The sequence below is a fragment of the Macaca nemestrina genome, chromosome 14 (assembly GCF_043159975.1).
Source record: "Macaca nemestrina isolate mMacNem1 chromosome 14, mMacNem.hap1, whole genome shotgun sequence".
Lineage (NCBI taxonomy): Eukaryota > Metazoa > Chordata > Mammalia > Primates > Cercopithecidae > Macaca > Macaca nemestrina.
Genome location: NC_092138.1, coordinates 50,379,677 through 50,396,571, shown reverse-complemented (window position 1 = coordinate 50,396,571; position 16,895 = coordinate 50,379,677). Strand labels below are relative to the sequence as shown.

Here is a 16,895-nt window from a genome sequence, read left to right as displayed (position 1 = left end):
CAGTATTAACTTTATCTGTTATTTTAAGACTCCCAGTTGCCCCGCGCGTCCTCAGAGGAAAATCCTCCACGTTCTGATGCAACTCAGCAGGCTGTCAGGAGGGGAAGCCTCCCGAAGAAAACAACTCCAAGCCTGGTCCCCGAGGGTCTGTACCTGGCACCCCCAGGTGTCTTGCCTTCACCTGGGCACCGCTTTATGAAGCTTCCCAGCCGGGGATTACCAACGAGGAAGGCGTTCCCTTGCAAGGAAATAGCATCCTTGTTTCTCCCTTGTTCATTTCATTTTCAAATTTTCAGTGGCGGTGGCAGGAGGGCGGGGAGTGAGGGTGGTGGGCGGGTGCCTGTGAGTGGATGGGGCAGGGGGCCAGGGGATCGTTGCGGGTTAGAACAGCCTCAGTGATTGCTATTTTCATGCTCGTTTTTTGCAGGATAGCATTTCTCTCTCTCTCTTTAAATAAGTTTGTTTGGGTGTGAGTTCTTGTCTTTTCAGCACAAAACCATAGAAATACGTGGTGGAAAGTAAAAGAAAGCCCACTCCCTCCTCCCCGTGCGTGCTAGCTAAGGACTTGATTTAACACCCCTTCTCCGGCTGCTGGGGGCTCTAAGCAGTGGCTACATTCCAGCAGTTTTAATCCGTTTTTTATTGTAGGGCGAGCAGAGTTTACACAGGGGCTGGGATGGCTCCCCAGCTGGCCGCTCTCCCTAGTCCCGCGCCCCCTCCCTGCCACCCCCGCAGCAGGAACCTGTTACTTTAAGCAAGGCTTTCCAGTGTGGCGCTGCGGGCCGCCGGGGTTTCGGAAGGTGGCAGGTGATTGGCTCTTTCGAGCTCCCCCTGGCTCGCTCGCTCGGCCTCCCCGCGCGCTCCGCCCCGCCCGCAAGCCCTCCCTCCGCCCCGCGAGGCTCCGAGCCCGGGTGTCAGGCGCCACGGCGCATGCTCCGGAATCATCTTCTTTACCCTGGAGCTGCTGCTGCTGCTGCTGCTTTTGCTTTTGGGGCTGAGTTTAATAAGCGAGCGAGCGAGCGAGCAAGCGAGCGCGGGGGGAAAAAGGCAGAGAATGTCCGCCATCTACCCTCCGCTCCTGGGCGCGCTCTCATTCATAGCAGCCTCTTCATGAATTACAGCTGAGGGGGGGCGGAGGAGGGGGGGTACCACACAACACCCCAGCAAACCTCCGGGCCCCCAGGCATGGCTAGCTCGGTAAGTACGCGCAAAAATAATAATAAAAGACCTCCCCCACTTTCCTTCCTCGCCCTGCGCCGCCGCAGCCCAGACAGCGCCAGCGCTCCGCGGTTCCAATTAGAGAAAGGTTGGTACGGCTTGCAGGGAGCTGCCGCCTCTCCCTCAGCCTCCGCTCCCCTCCTCCCCCACCCCCCCGGCGCGCGCGCACACACAGACACACACACACACTCACACACGCTCACACTCGCCCCTCCACCCCCCGCGCCTCCCTCCCTCCTCGCCTCTTTGCAATCACAAGAAGCGCACTCACACACTCCCTCTCGCTCACACGCGCGCACTCACACACACACTCACGGTGGAAGGAGGCGAATAATAACTCAGCCATATTTCAGTCGCCGCTGCCGGGAGCTGCGGGCACAGTCCGGGGACGCGGCGAGCAGCCTCGGCGGCCGCACCTCCGCAAAGCGCCGCGGCCGCTACGATGGTGCGTTCTCCGCGGCGCGCGTGTGTCAGCCGGAGTGTGCGGGGCTGACAGCGGCGGGGCCGCACGCAACTTTGCCCCAGCGCCGGGGGGTGCTGAGCGCGAGCCGAGGCTCGGCGGCTGTCCGCCCGCCGCCCTGCCTTTCTGAATTTCATTTTTGAGGGGGAGGTGGGAGATACTTTGGAGCCACTTTGGCTCTTGAAAGTGTGTTGCGGGGTCTCGGTTCGACTGGCCTCGCCGATCGCCTGGGGCTTTTAGTTGGGGGGTGCGGGGTGCTTTAAGTTATGGATGCCTCGGTGTGTTTTCCTGCGGGCGTGTGTGTGTGTGTGTTTCAATGTGTGTGTGACGATGTCTCATTTTTGTTGTGCACGAACCCCGTGGCAAGAGCACGGGAGTTTGTGCCCATCAGCAGAGGCTGCCTGTAGTTTCCATTCCGCCTGGCACAGCGCTCCACACGCACGCACACACACACGTACACAAAGACTTCCTCGGCGTGTGCCTGTCGCCGCGGTACTTTCGGGGAGGGGGCTCGCCAGGAACCCTTCGGTCCCTCTGGGTCCCAGCCACCTACCCTTCCACGCCGGAAAACCGCCCCGGCATTGCCTTCTGATTTGTTTCCGATGCATTTGTTATCGTGCTTGTCGTGGCTGAGTGTGTTCTCCCTCTTTCCCTGACCCTTTTCCCGACTGGGGATAACATTCCGTTACAATCCTGTCCGATGTGGATGCGGGGCCCGGGGCGCCTGGGGCCGAGCCGGGCCGGCCGGGCGGGTATATTTGGAGGTGTGGGATGTGCGCGCCCACGCGCGTGAAACGTGGATGCAGAGGGCACCGCCGTTTCCTTTTATGTGCGTTTCAAGAAGGAGGAAAAAAAATGTCAGGCGCAACGTTCACTGCCGAAACGTCGCCTTCCTGTTGTTCACGGCTGTCTCTCCTCCCCCTGCCCGCAGTGTGCCGTGCAGGTGAAGCTGGAGCTGGGGCACCGCGCCCAGGTGAGGAAAAAACCCACCGTGGAGGGCTTCACCCACGACTGGATGGTGTTCGTACGCGGCCCGGAGCACAGTAACATACAGCACTTTGTGGAGAAAGTCGTCTTCCACTTGCACGAAAGCTTTCCTAGGCCAAAAAGAGGTAGGGCTCGAATACAAAAGGGTCTTGATAAAAAATGTCTTTGCTTGGCGAGGAAACAATCGCTTGGCCCGGGCGGTCCCGCTGCCCCGCTCCCCGCCCCCCGCGCCGCGCTCGCCGGCGTAGCCTCGGGATCCGGGTGCGCGGCGCCGCGCGGGCCAGGTCCCGGCTCCCGCCTGCCCGCGCGCGCGCGACTTCGGCTTGGTGAAAGTCACCGCAGAGAAAGGACCGTCAGGTGTCGAGTGTTTATTCATCCCAAGTCAGCCCTCACCAGTCCTCTGGGGTTAGCCGCGGGTTCTGTGGGGAAGGTGCAATTAGTTGTTGAGTTTGGAGATGTGGGGAATGGGGCTGGAGGGAATAAACACTTTGCGTGTGTGTGTGTGTGTGTGTCCTAGAGAAATTAAGATTTACCTGTGTTATTAGCAAAGAATGTATTGGATGTAGTTATTGTTCGGTCTTGGCAAGTCAGTTCTCTTTCGGGTCGTCTCTGCTTTCCTGTCTGTATGAGGCACCAGGTACCAGTTGCCATAGACTTTTCTTTTTGTGGCTTAGCCACCGCCACACCCCACTCCAGTCTGGATTTTATGTTTACTTGGGGGGCTTACTCGTTCCTCCCTCCCACCCCCGCGTGGCACTTGACTGCTCCTTTGATTCTGAGCAACGTTACAAAGTGTCTGCCGGATGTGATCTGCAGGGAGACGGTTCTTGCAAAGGTCGAAGCTAAGTTTAAGAGGAACATTGTGGAGGAAGCCTTTTGCTTTAGTCCCTCCCCACCTTGGTTCTTAGCCTTGGAGTCTAGTTTGCATAATCCTAGTGGGCCTCTGCGGTCCCAAACATTTTCCATAATGGGCAGGACAGTTTTGGAAAAAAGAAACGGAGTGTCATTTTGAAAGAAATTTAAAGAGGGTTTGAGAAATACCGATTTCTTTTCCCTTCAACCTCTGGAAAGCTAATGTGTGGTTGTTTTAGTTGGATTAGTGAAGGTAACAGTACAAATACAATAAGGTGCTTTGTTTGTGAGCAGGTTTATTTATCTAAGTCGACACAATGGTTAGTAGTTATCTTCCATTTGATCCGTAATCTTTATTGGCATCTAGAACTCCTGCCGTTTCTTAGAGTAACATCATAATAAATCCATTCCGCTTAGAGCTATGTGGAAATTATTGAACATTCTGGGGGCTGAATAAAGAAAGGAGAAATGCCGTGTGCCTTAGAGGTGGCAGGGGTTTGTATTGGTGCTTATTTTTGTTTCCAGGGCTCATGTAATGGGAAGTAGGATTGTGTTTTTTGGCTTTAGTGGTTTGGTTTATATCTCCTCCTGAAAACTTGAACAGTTGAATTTGATGGTCTTTGTTGGATGGTTAATAAACCAATCCAGTTTCTTATGGAGGGCTAGAAATATGCATGGCCTATAGGAAATAACATTTGAAATTTGTTAGCATTTTCTGTTAAAATATAGTCAGAGATTATTATATTTTATATTTCCTCCAAACTGGTAAGGATGAGCGATGTCAAGTTTCTGTCACTGATGAGGTTGATGTGATGCTTCTTGGAATCTCTCGCTCCCTTTCCATGTGTCTGTAGAACAGAGGAGTTTAAACAAAAGAAACCACCTTCTAATATCCTTGGTACACATTATTACTACTACTTGGCTACAGTTTGCTTCAAGGTGAAATAAGCTTTTAAAAAGCAACATTTATTAGGAAAATTAACTCAGTTGGCAGAAGATGTAGCTCTTAAGGTAACTTTGTTTAGGTACCTTGACAATCAACAAATTGACATTATAAAATTAAAGATGATCAACCTCTATTTTACCATTGTTTTTCTGCTTCAGTGGATGTGTGTACTGATGTTACTTTTATTTCCTATACTTAACGATTTTCTGTCTAGCCTGAGGGAACATGAGGGTGCTGCTCACATAGGCCACACCTGGGAGTTGTTGCTAGGCGTGGTAAGCTGCTTGATAGCAGTGATGCCTTCTCAGAGGTCTCTGGTGAGAGATGTCTGCTTGTCGGTTGGACTCCTCAATTTTTATACTCAACTGTGGAGGTTCTCTATGCAGTCCATAAGCCATTGTTTTAAAATGTTTATTTTTGGATTTTTATTTGTATGCGTGCTTCCCATGATGTGACAAGTCCTGGGAAAAGTGCCAGCTTACATTGCCCAGGAGAGACCTTGTCATACTGTAATTACACATGATTCAGATTGCAAGAGAAGGTTTCTCTGTTCATTGGGAATAGTTAGTTGTAAGTTCAAGCAACACCAAACATGCCACTTAATCCTGGGACTTATTTTTTGGCTTATAAAGTCTTTCAAAATGATAAGAATAAATATAGAATAAGAACGCCAGGAATTTCTATGTCTACTTCCAGTACCTTTTAGGGTGCTATGTTAGCTATATTGTAGATCTGTAAGTGATAGAGTAAAATTCTACCAACTGGAAATTGGCGAAACTGCAAATATGAATTTGTGAGAAATCCGAGTTATAAGATCTTTAAAAGAAATGCTCATATTCTATAATAAATAAGCTGTGTTGGCTCTAGTGACAATCTGAATCACTTTCACTGTATACAGTAGCTGCTAAACAGAGATGAGCCTTAGGACTGAGGATGAACTGCTCAACCACAAAGATGAATGAGTCCTTAGTTTTGTAAATCTTTGGTTTGGAAAAGTGAATTGATTTTCAGGTTGATTTCCTTTACTTCACAGTAATATTAGAACTTGTAGGAGAAGAAATGATAGTATTTTTAACTTGTGGCCTAATAAGAATTATGTATACCATTTCAGAATTGAGCTAATTGGATTTGAATTAATGAGGTTTTACTCTGTGATAAATATGTGTGGGAGACCTTCAGTTTAAAACTACTGGCACTAAATCTTAGAAAAGAGATTTTGATGAAATGGTGAAGCCTGGAATGTCTATTAGCCATGATAAAACAGGTAGGCCAGAGTATGATGCATTTTTAAACTATCTACCTGCAAAAAAAGACAATCTTATTTATTAGTACCAAAGATTTGTACTAGTCTGTTATGACTGAAATTAGTAGTCACATTTGAAACATTTCTTTTAAAATATTAATGTTTTTGTTTTTAGTATCATGTGAATTTGAACTTACTTTCCAGTTACAGCCATCCTTACTATTGCAATTTGTTTCACAGACATTTATGATATGAAATCTATTGCTTATTATTTTATGGAAGCTAATTTGGCCACTGGTATGATTTGATAGCTTTTTATTTGTAGCCTTAGTCCTTTGAGTGGGCAGAGAAAGCGTAATAAATCCACTCTAACAATTTTCCTGTAAGTGTTAGAGCCCAGCTTTACTGCATAGTTTGATTTGTGTTAAATGGTCTTCTGAAATAATTTGGATAAGTTTTTATCAAGGTAACTAATATTTGAGGGCTTACTAGCTAAGAAGTTGTGTGCATCTGGTATATTTTCTCTTCTGAGTCATTTAAAAGATATAAGGAAGAAAAATGAAGATGGGTGACTATTGTGATACATTCAGTGAGTGTTATTTGTGTAGGGTCTGTATGAAATTTAGATGACCAGTGAGTACAGTTTTACTACTGTGCATTTTGAAGCACATAAAGTATAATTTTCCAAGGCACTTAAAAGCTGAATTGTTGGAGGAAATCTCATATTCTGTGGGCGAGAATGTAAATTGGGCAGGGGTATTTTGGAGAACATTGGCAAGGTCTATTAAGATTTTTAATGTTTATACTGTTTAGCCTAGCAAATTTACTTCTAGGAATTTTCTGACAAATATGTTCTCACAAGTACACAAAGATACAGCATGTTTCTTGTGACTGTTCTTGTAACAGTCAAAATTTGGAAGCAAGCCATATAGGGGCCCTCAACTAGATACAATTAAATGATGATAATCTGTAAAAAAAAGGTATATCTATTTGTAGATGCAGGAAGATCTTCAAGAAGAATTAAGTGAAATAAGGCAAGTCACTAAATCATTGTGATCTCATTTTTAAAAAAAGTTCTTATGCAGATAAGTATATGTGTGTGTATAAATGCATATGTCTATAAATAAGTAAATTTGTATTAGTGGGCATCAAACTCTTACCAGTAGTTTTCTTTAGTAGCTACTTATGGTGGTGGTGATGGGAGGTTATTTTTGTAGTATTTGATTTTTTTAAAAGTTAACTCTGTATATTTAAAACATTACAATGAGCACACATTACTTTTTAAAACTGAAAAAGAATAAAGAACCAATATATAGAATATTGTTTTAAAAATAGGGATTAGCATGTAGCTGTCTAAAAGTTAAAGATCTAAAAGTGATCTTTAATATCTTGAGTAGATATTGTTGCTTAAAGATGAAGAGAATTTGGGGTTAGTAATTACAGACTTGTATTCAAATGCTGGTTTAAGAGACTCCTTGTGTGGTTTTGGACAAGTTACTTCTGTATCTGTTTTCTCATTTGCATTATGGAAATGATGATAAAATAGAACTATTAAGTTGAGGTTGAAATATGAATCAACTGTTGTCAAATTTATTGGGCTTAAGACCTTTTACACTTACAAATTGAGGAACACAAAGAGTTGTTTTGTGTAAGTTATATCTATTAATTTTCCTGTATTAGAAATTAAAATAGAGACATTTAAAGGACATTATTAATTTGTTTAAAGGTAATAACTTATTACATATTAACATATAAGTAAATTTTAATGAAAAATTAACATTTTCTTTAAAAACACTGACAAAAGGGACATTGTTTATTTTTCTTTTTTTTTTCCCCCCCTCAAATCTCTTTGTTTTAATAGAAGACACCTAGGTCCTCTTACCTGCTTCTCTTTTCAGTCTATTGTGTTATCACATGTGCTGGAGCCTCTGGAAAACTCTGCTGTACACTCATGAGAGAATGAGAATTGAAAAAGGCAAATAACTTCATAGATTTTATTATATATATAGTTTTGACGTCACCAATCACCTGAAAAGATCATAGGGATCCTGAGGTCCTAATTCTACACTCTGAGAACTGCTGGTAGAAAGTATTTGGCATACAATCTGGCACACATAAATTGCCCAATATATGGAAGCTGATTGTTATTATTGTTGCTAATAAAAATTTATTTAATGGAAACAGAAAAGGTAAATCTTCCAAGGTATTTGCCTCATTAAATTCCAGTGAATGATTACCTAACAATAGTTTTTTCAGAAAAGGAAAATTTAAACTTGGGTTTTTCTGGACATATTTTATAGTTACTGTCACTGTCCATTCTTTTTTTTTTTTTTTTTTGACAGGGTCTGGCCCTGTCACCCAGGCTGGGTTGTAATTGTGTCATTTCAGCTCATTGCAACCTCCACCTCCTGGACTCAAGCCATCCTCCCATCCCCTGGTCTCACGCCATCCTCCCATCTCCTGGTCTCAAGCCACTTCCCCAATAGGTCAAACTACAGGCATGGACCACCATGCCTGGCAATTTGTGTGTGTGTGTGTTTTTTTGGTAGAGATGGAGTTTCACTGTGTTGTCCAGACTGGTCTCCAATTCCTCGGCCCAGGCAATCCACCAGCCTCGAATTCCCAAATTGCTGGGATTACAGGCATGAGCCATTGTGCCGGGCCTATCACTGTCCATTCTATGATGCATTACCTGAATTATACAGAAGTCTTTTATATTCATTATTGTAGGTGCCCCTCTGTAGAACTACCTATCTTTGCGAAGTAGGCCAGGCAGGGATATCATTTGGTTTGATAATTTTGCCTTAAAGGTCCTTTGTTCCTTCTCTTGGTTCTTTGAAGTTTCTTTCCCATGGGTCTTCCATGGACCAACCTTGGCCTGTTTCTTGCCTTTCTAGTCATTTATTACAGGTAATCCCCACTACTTAACATCACTTTTATAGTTCTAAGATATATAACTTTTCTTGTTTTGAATCTTCAAAAGAGATGTTATAGAAGTTGGGAAATTACATGGCACAATTGTAGCTTTTGTGAAGAACCTTGTTCATTTTTTTAAACAAATGAAATGTTTTTTTCTAATTTATAAATATTTGTTCATTGTAGAAAAGTCAAAACATAGAGAAGTTATCTGAAATTTTCATATATAACCATAGTTAATATTTGTTAGACATCTTTATATATATACACATACACATCAATATTAACTATTAACATTCATTCATTCAACAACTGTGTGTGTGTTTTTTAGCTCCTACTATGCGTGTGTGTGCCTGCCTGCCTCCCTCCCTCCCTCACTCCCTCTCTCCCTCCTTCCTTTCCTTCCTTCTTTCTTTCATTTTGGGACAGAGTTTCCCTCTTGTCACCTAGGCTGGAGTGCAATGGCATGATCTTGGCTCACTGCAACCTTTGCCTCCTGGGTTCAAGTAATTCTCCTGCCTCAGCCTCCTAAGTAGCTGGGATTATAGGCATGCGCCACCACGCCTGGCTAATTTTGTATTTTTAGTAGAGATGGGGTTTCACCATGTTGGCCAGGCTGGTCTCGAACTCCTGACCTCAGGTGATCCTCCCGCCTTTACCTCCCAAAGTGCTGAGATTACAGGCATGAGCCACCGCACCCGGCCCTAGCACCCTTCTTAGAGCTGGAGATAAAGCACAGAGGAACATTCCTACCCTTGTGGCATATCATCTTTTAAAATTGTTGGATTTTTCTGGCATGACATTGTATATGGCTTTATTATGCTTCATTTGGATTGTTCCCAGTTTTGATTTGTTATGAATAATGCTGTGATGGACATCTTTGGCATTCATTTTGATGGTTTTTCTAATAATTTACTTACGTTAAATTTCTAGAAGGGAGGTAGTGGAGTTAAAAGGTATACAGAGTTAAAATTTTGTTATATATTACCAAACTTTCCTCCAAAAAGATTGTCCCAGTTTATATTTCCTCAGGCATATGAACTAGAAATTAACAGCTTAAAAAAAATCTTTGCCAATCTGTATAGAAAAATGACCTCATTTTGGTTTGCATTTATATGATTAGCAGTGCCACATATCTTTCCTTATGTATTTATTTACCATTTGTCTTTTGTGATGTGCCTTTTTTGCCCTTTGTAGTCTATGGCTGCTTTTTTTAATTAAAAAAAAAAAAAGGCATGGGGAAATGCAGAGAATGATATAACAAACATTCAAATCCCCACTACCAAGAATGAGTAAATGTTTACATATTATCATATTTGATTCCTTGTTCGGATTCTGGAGAATTAACTATTAGAGATGCAGCTAATGTTTTAAAATGCTTCCCAGCCTTTTCTTCCAACCCTTCTGCCTTTCTTCTGTTCTATTTATCTTGCACATTTATATTGCTTACAAATAATAATGTATTGTATCTTAAAATCAACATGAAGAGGATCATGCTAGTGAATCTTTTTTTTCAATTGAGATATAATTCACATGCAAAATTCACCCTTTTAAAGGGTGCAAGTCTGTGGTTTTTAGTATATTTGTAAGGTTGTATAACCATTGCCATTATTTAATACCAGAATATTTTTATGAGTGAATACATTTTCATCTTGCTTTTTTCACCTGCTCAATTATGTTTCTGAACCTATCCACATTTCAAAGAGCCATGTCATTCTCTTCAATTTCCTCTGCTTAGTATTTCATCATGGGAATATATTATATACCTTACTTTTCTGTTTTCCTATTAAGAAATAAATAGGTCACTTTCTATTCTGTGCAGTGAGCATCTTTGTGCATGTTACCTTGTGCAGATGAACAAGGGTTTGGACATAGTCCTAGATTTTGAGTTACTGAATTGTGGGCATGTGTGTCTTCATTTGTACTAGCTGTTGTCAGATTGCTCTAAAAAGTGGTTGTGACAGTTTATACTTTGTCAAGAAAATGAGTACCATTTTTCTTCTATATCTTTGCCAATTTTGGCTATTTTAATATTTCCTATTTTTCAGAGTTGAAATTTGGTATCTTTTTGTTTTCATTTACATTTCTCTGGTTCCTGGTAGGATTGAGCATTTTATATGTATTTATTGACTATTTTGATTTCCTCTTTATTGACTTCTTTTTATATCTTTTTTCTTAAAAAAGAGATTGGGATGTTTGTCATTTTCTTGTTTGTAGGATGTTCTTCCTTTGTTATTTGTGTTGAAAATATCTTGCCTCATTTTTTTTTTAATCTTGATTTATGGTATCTTTTCACCATATGCAAGCTTTTAATTTTGTCAGATTGATGTGCTTTATTTTGTTTTGTTTTCCTCTCTGGGCTTAGGGTCTTATTTAAGAATTTAGTTAGTGGCCATAGTAATGTGCTTACCCAAAAGGCATTATATATGTAGGATACAGTGGAAGACTGAGGGAGATACAAATAAGAGTAAGAGGAGGTCCCTGCCTTCAATGTGCTTGTATCTTTTTAGAGCTGGAAAGGACACTTGAGATTCTTCATCTTCAATTACCCTTTCGTTTTACTTTTAATCAGAAGCCTAGAAATGTAGAGCGATCTTGCATGTAGACACAATGAGTCACAAGTATGCCTGTGCAAAGATAACTAGTAATAAATGGTGGTCAATGTTTACTTTTAAAACGTTGAGTAATTATTCACTTATATTAGCAGACAAATGTTCAGCAATAGCTGCTTTTGTAGACATGATCTAGGATTTAATTAAATAGTGGTCACCATGGTAGATGCTGTTTAAAAGGAAAAAGTTCTATAGCTACTTTCAGACAAAATCAAATTCTCTATATGAATTAAAGTTTTCCTTTGAGATTAAATCTTTAGAAAAAATTGTTGCTGAGTGGTGGTTATCTCCTGATATTTTGTCCCCAACTCACCCAGTGGTAAGAATTGCAATTACATGAAGGATGCAGAGTGTTGTTTTAAGAAGTAATGTTGCATGCCTTAATCCTTTCAACTTAAGTGTGATAAGTTTGCAGTGGTTGAAGACTGAAGAAGGCTATTACGATAGAATTTCTAAAAAGATAAGGCTAGCATTTGGGTGTTACTTAGTTGGTATGTAGCAGTTAACAATTAACTTTTTGGATAAAATCAAGTCACCATTTTTTATTAAAGAAAATTATGGCTTATCTTTAAAATAATGTTTGTTAGTGATTATAAAGATGATTAGTTACATTTAATTGGAGTTATTACACATATTAGAAGGTTGATATTCTCAGAGCCAAGTAAATTTTTTCTATTTTAAAATACTTGATTTTGTCAAAACTAGATTTGTTTTCTTTGTTCCCTTCCAATAGAAATTATCAGTTATTTCCTCATCGATACCAGGCCAAATTCTCTGTTTGTGTATATTGATTTTTAAAAGCAAAATATATATTAACAGTTTCCTGAAGTATTAATAATAATAGCAGTGGCTTGGAGAGTAGGGAGGTAATTTGCCTCTCAATGTTTTCAGATATAAATTTAGTCTGAATGATGCCTTTTCATTTTTGCAGCTAGGTTTTTATGTCCAATTTCCCCTGCCACCTTCCAAGGATGGTACTGGGGATAGCATACTGTCTGATTATTCCAGGTATCTATTCATTTGATAAACATATAAAACGCTTTCGGTGTTTAAAAACAGAGTTCATTGTAGACTTTGTATCATCTTTACCCTTTACCCCAAATACTTCATTAATATGAATAATGAAAGCAAAATAATGAAAGCCTTTTTTTGTATCAAAGAAACATTCTTCTATTTCACATAGTATTTTCCTTCATTTTATCTATTTCTCTGCTTCTCTATAATAAGCAGCTGTTTTATAGAGGTTCAGTGAAAAATGGGGGGTTTGGGCTGTTGAGATTTAGTTGCATTTAGCGGAATAGGTTATTTGAAAATGTTGACACGGTTCAAGATTATCTGATGCTTGTTGTATGACTTTTTCTCTGTTTGCACAGAAATAGTAACTAGTGGGTTGGAAGCTAACTTTTCTCATTTTAGGGGCACCAAAGCAGCACGTGTTATGCATTACATGCTTTCATCAGTCCAACACTCCCCTCTCTTTGTATATGTTATCTCTTCTTCCTCCTGTGTTGCATTAGAGTTACACATCAGAAAGGATGGGACCTATGTTATCACTGTAGATACTACTTATAGCTTCATCAATGTGATATCTTGACCTGGAAGTTTTTGGCAACCATATAAAGGCAGGTATTGCAAGTCAGAAAAAGGGTTTCAGAATCCCTGACTTTACCTTCCACTCCTGGAAGTTATAAATTATTACTCAGATTTCTGAAACTCATTTCTTCTGCACCTCTAATAATTGACTTTGTGTAAATGGAACCACCACTTGAATTTAGCAGGAAACATTGTTTCTGCTGAGAATCACATTTTCTAGAGTGTGTTCTAGCATTTGTAATAGCCAAAAATGATTTTTTCTCTTTTCTCTTTTTTCCCTTATTCTTTCTTCACTTACTTTGGATGCTTAAAAAGAAAAACTAGACACAAGCTTGAAGGACTTGGCCAGCTCTATCATTTTTTTTACTACCTAATCCACGAAATAACAACCAGCCTTTTAACTTTAAAAATAAGAGTCTAATGTATTCCAGTAACTGGTAGGAGCAGTATTTAGCAGTGCGGCAGGAAAGGCCCTGGCCTGAGAGGTAGAAAGGATGTGTTTGGACTGAATAAACTGCGTGGGCTTTGGCAGCTCTGAAAATACTGTTTTTCCTTGAGTTTTAAAAAGGATAAATTCTGCAATTGTCATTGATCTAGTGTTTTTATAACAATGAAATAATAACTACCCTTTATTAAATAGCTATATTGGTTATCATGCTAGACAATAGACATGTGGTGTATTTAATTTCTCACTCTTCCTAAGTAGTAGTTTGGAGAATGATATTTTTGAGAAAATAAAATATCGATATATGAACATCAGTGTATTGAAATTTTATCTTTTCTTATGATGAATGGACAGTGAAATGGGTGAAAGACTTGCTGCAGTAATAGGGAAGTAGAAGATAACATGAGTAATTCACCAAATAAGAGATTAAGTTACACTTGTAAAAGTTAATTTCTGATCATATTGTACCATTCACCTCAACCATCAACTACTTGTAGGTTGGAGCATTTCAAGAACTCAGAAGACCACCCAGTGTTGATAGGAAACTTCTTCCTCAAACATGGCTCTTGACCATGCCATTAGATCTTTGGATTTTTCATGCTTTTTTGTCTTTTAAATAAAATAGACCTTGAAATTTTGTCACTTAATTTGCTTTTCTGAAGTATCACTTACCAGATATTAGTTGTGATTATAATATCAATAGAATAATATTAGAGGACTGCCCATGTAAGCTAATTGAGGACTGTCCACATTATCATGTAAACAGGTTAGAAGAAAGTATATGAAATCTTTAATCATCCAACATACTTGTATACATACATATAAGAATAAATAGGGTTTTTCTATTTAATAATTCAAATGCTCAATTGAAGTTGTTCTGAAAAGCAAGTACCTTTCTACTCTTCAGTTGTAACATGCTATATAACTTTTAGGACAAAGAAAAAAATAATTCTAGTTAGCATTCCAATTCTATAAAGGAAATTGTCAAGCAGTTGATTAGAGCCAATAATTTAATTTATCCAAAAATACACAAATGCAGACATTTAAAATAGAGCTGCAAATAAATAGGAATTTTCTTATGTTGTAAAGGCTACACAAGAGCTTATAGTTAATGCTTCTTGGCAGAGTATCTTTTTTTAGGTTAACATAATTGATTTAGTTCATTTTCTGTATTAGAATGGCTAGATTTGTTCATCTTTACCCCACCTTGTGAGAAGCACGTGACAGATAAAAATACATCACTGAAAAGATGGGAAGAAATGCTATCATAAAATATTAATGTAAGTGATTTCTGGGAGGTGGGATATCAGGAACTTCCTACTGTTGTCAGTAAAATTTGTTGACTTTTTCAAGTTTTCTTGAATGACTCATATTATGTGAAAGTAAAACTAGTATTTAAATGTATATATGGGCACATTTACAATAGGACTTTTAGTTTTTTCTAAAAGTAATCTGGAACGTGATTAAGACTGTTTTTCCCAAGAAACATTTTCAAATTTTGTTATTTGACATTTTTGCCACCTTGTGGTTTTGAGTCTTTTCCTTTAATGTTACTATGAGTATTTGCACAATGTTTCATAAGTTGATCGTAAGCTTTAAATGGAGACATGTAGATAATGTTCTTACCTTTCTTAACATTTTGTATTGAAGTTATACAGGTAATGAGATTAACCTGATTTATAAATGTGTATTCATATAGGATAGTCTTGGTAACAGAAAGATACCATGTGTAATATATCAGTACAGTATACATTTTTGGAGTAGTAAAGAATGTTTTTGAAAAGTTCTGGTCTTTTTTTCCTGTGGAGTTTTGATAACTTTGATAATTAATATGTCTATCTTGCTGTATAGTGTTAAAAATTTTTCTAGAGCCTACATCTGACTTTAAAAATCAACTGCAAATAAAAAGACTCATCATGTTGTTTAGATCTATGGTGATTATATTGAAGAATAAATAGTATTGATAATTGGAAATAAAAGACTCATTTCCAGTTTGTGCATCTTTGTATATAATTTGGAAGTTAGATATGAACTTTTAAGAAATAAAAAGTACCAAAACAAGTACCAAACATAAGGCATAGAGAAAAAAAAAGATTTGGGGCAGAGAAAGAAGTGGTCCTTTTTGGATGGAGAATTCATACATAATTCCATAAATACAAACTATTTTGATACTAAGATGATTTTATTAATATTTCATATATAAGCTGCAAAAATATCTAGAGGTTTTTACAAAGGGAAATTAGTACATAATTTCATGTTTTATGTACAATGCAGATTGATATGAATATTCCTTAAACATAACTAAAAATGATTTCTGCAAAATGAGGAGGTTAATTTTAGTTGTCTCCAAGGTCTCTCTGCAATCTAAAATTTATCTAAATAAGTCCATGATTTTATAATCTGTGAGAAAACACATTTGCATTTTGACATTAAACTTTAAAAGTGTGCTGTGCACTAATGCATAGCAAAGCTATGTGTCAAATAAAAATAAGGGTGTTTCCCTTTGGTAGTAGATAATTTTACAAAATCCATACATTCCAATTAGATTAACTCTACCTTAGAATGTTTGTGAAATGTAAACATTGATGTTTGTGATCTGGGTATTTCTTATTAGCTGCTTGAATACAATTGCAACTTCAAATTCTATTTGCTAGCATTTGGAATAAGATTATATTCCATGAACTTAATTTAGTTCTGCTGACAAATTTCTACTTAACTATGTCTATTCCTTTTGAGAGAATTCTGAGAGAATTCTAAATGTGATTTATAATGGCCTGGAATCCTTTCTTCAGGATTAAGGTATGTACAAGAATGACGAAAATGTACTCTTTGGCACAGTGACTACAGATGGCAATATTTATTTGCTACTTTTATTAGTAAATTGATTTATATAAATGTCTTAACTGCAAAAATAAAATAATAGTTTTAAAATTAAATAATTGTTTTAAAACTTGTTATAACCAAATACCCCAGAGACCAAGTTGAGGAGTGGAGAGTTTGAGCAATACGAAGACCTGGTTTGAGTATTGCAAAGAGATTCCAAATTGGCACCAAATGAAATAAAAATACTCATAAAATTTTGTTATAGGACAGACAAAACTATGGTAGATGACGATAGTGTACAAATGGCCCTTATTTGGAGCATATGGAGTGGGAGCATATTTTGCAGTGAAAGAGGAACCAGAGGACAAGGTGTTCTCTACTTGTAGGCTTGTAAAGACCTCTGAGTTTTCTTTATGTTATTGTAGAAAGACATTATTTTTGCTTTGGCGTGCTTAAAACTAAAGGGCAAATGATCCAAAAGAATAATCTTGAAATTCAATAGCAAGAGAACTACTTGACATTGTGGGCTGGAGGCCAGCAAACGTGGGGCTTTCATTGAATGCGTGGGAAATGGGGCAGGCCTGGAATTTAAAGAGACAGGGTGCAGTACCCTAGAAAAGAAAAGCCCTCCTGTATGATTTGCTTACTTGGAGAAAAAAAATAGACTTAAAGTTTTCTCTAAAGGATCTTTATTGGATCAACTATTTAAGGCATTGAAAGACACTGAGTGAATTTTTCCTAACTCCACCTCCCACACTCCCTAGCCATCTTCTCTTGTCTGAAATTGGTGCAGAGTAAAA

General features: G+C 39.0%; 1 protein-coding gene across 2 annotated transcripts in view; it reads left to right on the top strand.

Annotated features, from left to right (window-relative positions):
• Nucleotides 1-937: 937 nt before the first annotated feature.
• Nucleotides 938-16,895, top strand: part of LOC105465880 (MLLT3 super elongation complex subunit) — a 285,870-nt gene continuing 269,912 nt past the window's right edge. Inside the window, exons 1-2 of one of the 2 annotated variants that reach the window (XM_011714534.3) lie at nucleotides 938-1,197; nucleotides 2,610-2,790. In XM_011714534.3, coding sequence (XP_011712836.2) covers nucleotides 1,186-1,197; nucleotides 2,610-2,790 — 193 coding nt within the window. In that variant the 5' untranslated portion in view covers nucleotides 938-1,185. Of the gene's footprint in view, nucleotides 1,198-1,454; nucleotides 1,664-2,609; nucleotides 2,791-16,895 lie in introns of those variants that run through there. The other variant, XM_011714535.3, reaches the window with a different exon arrangement.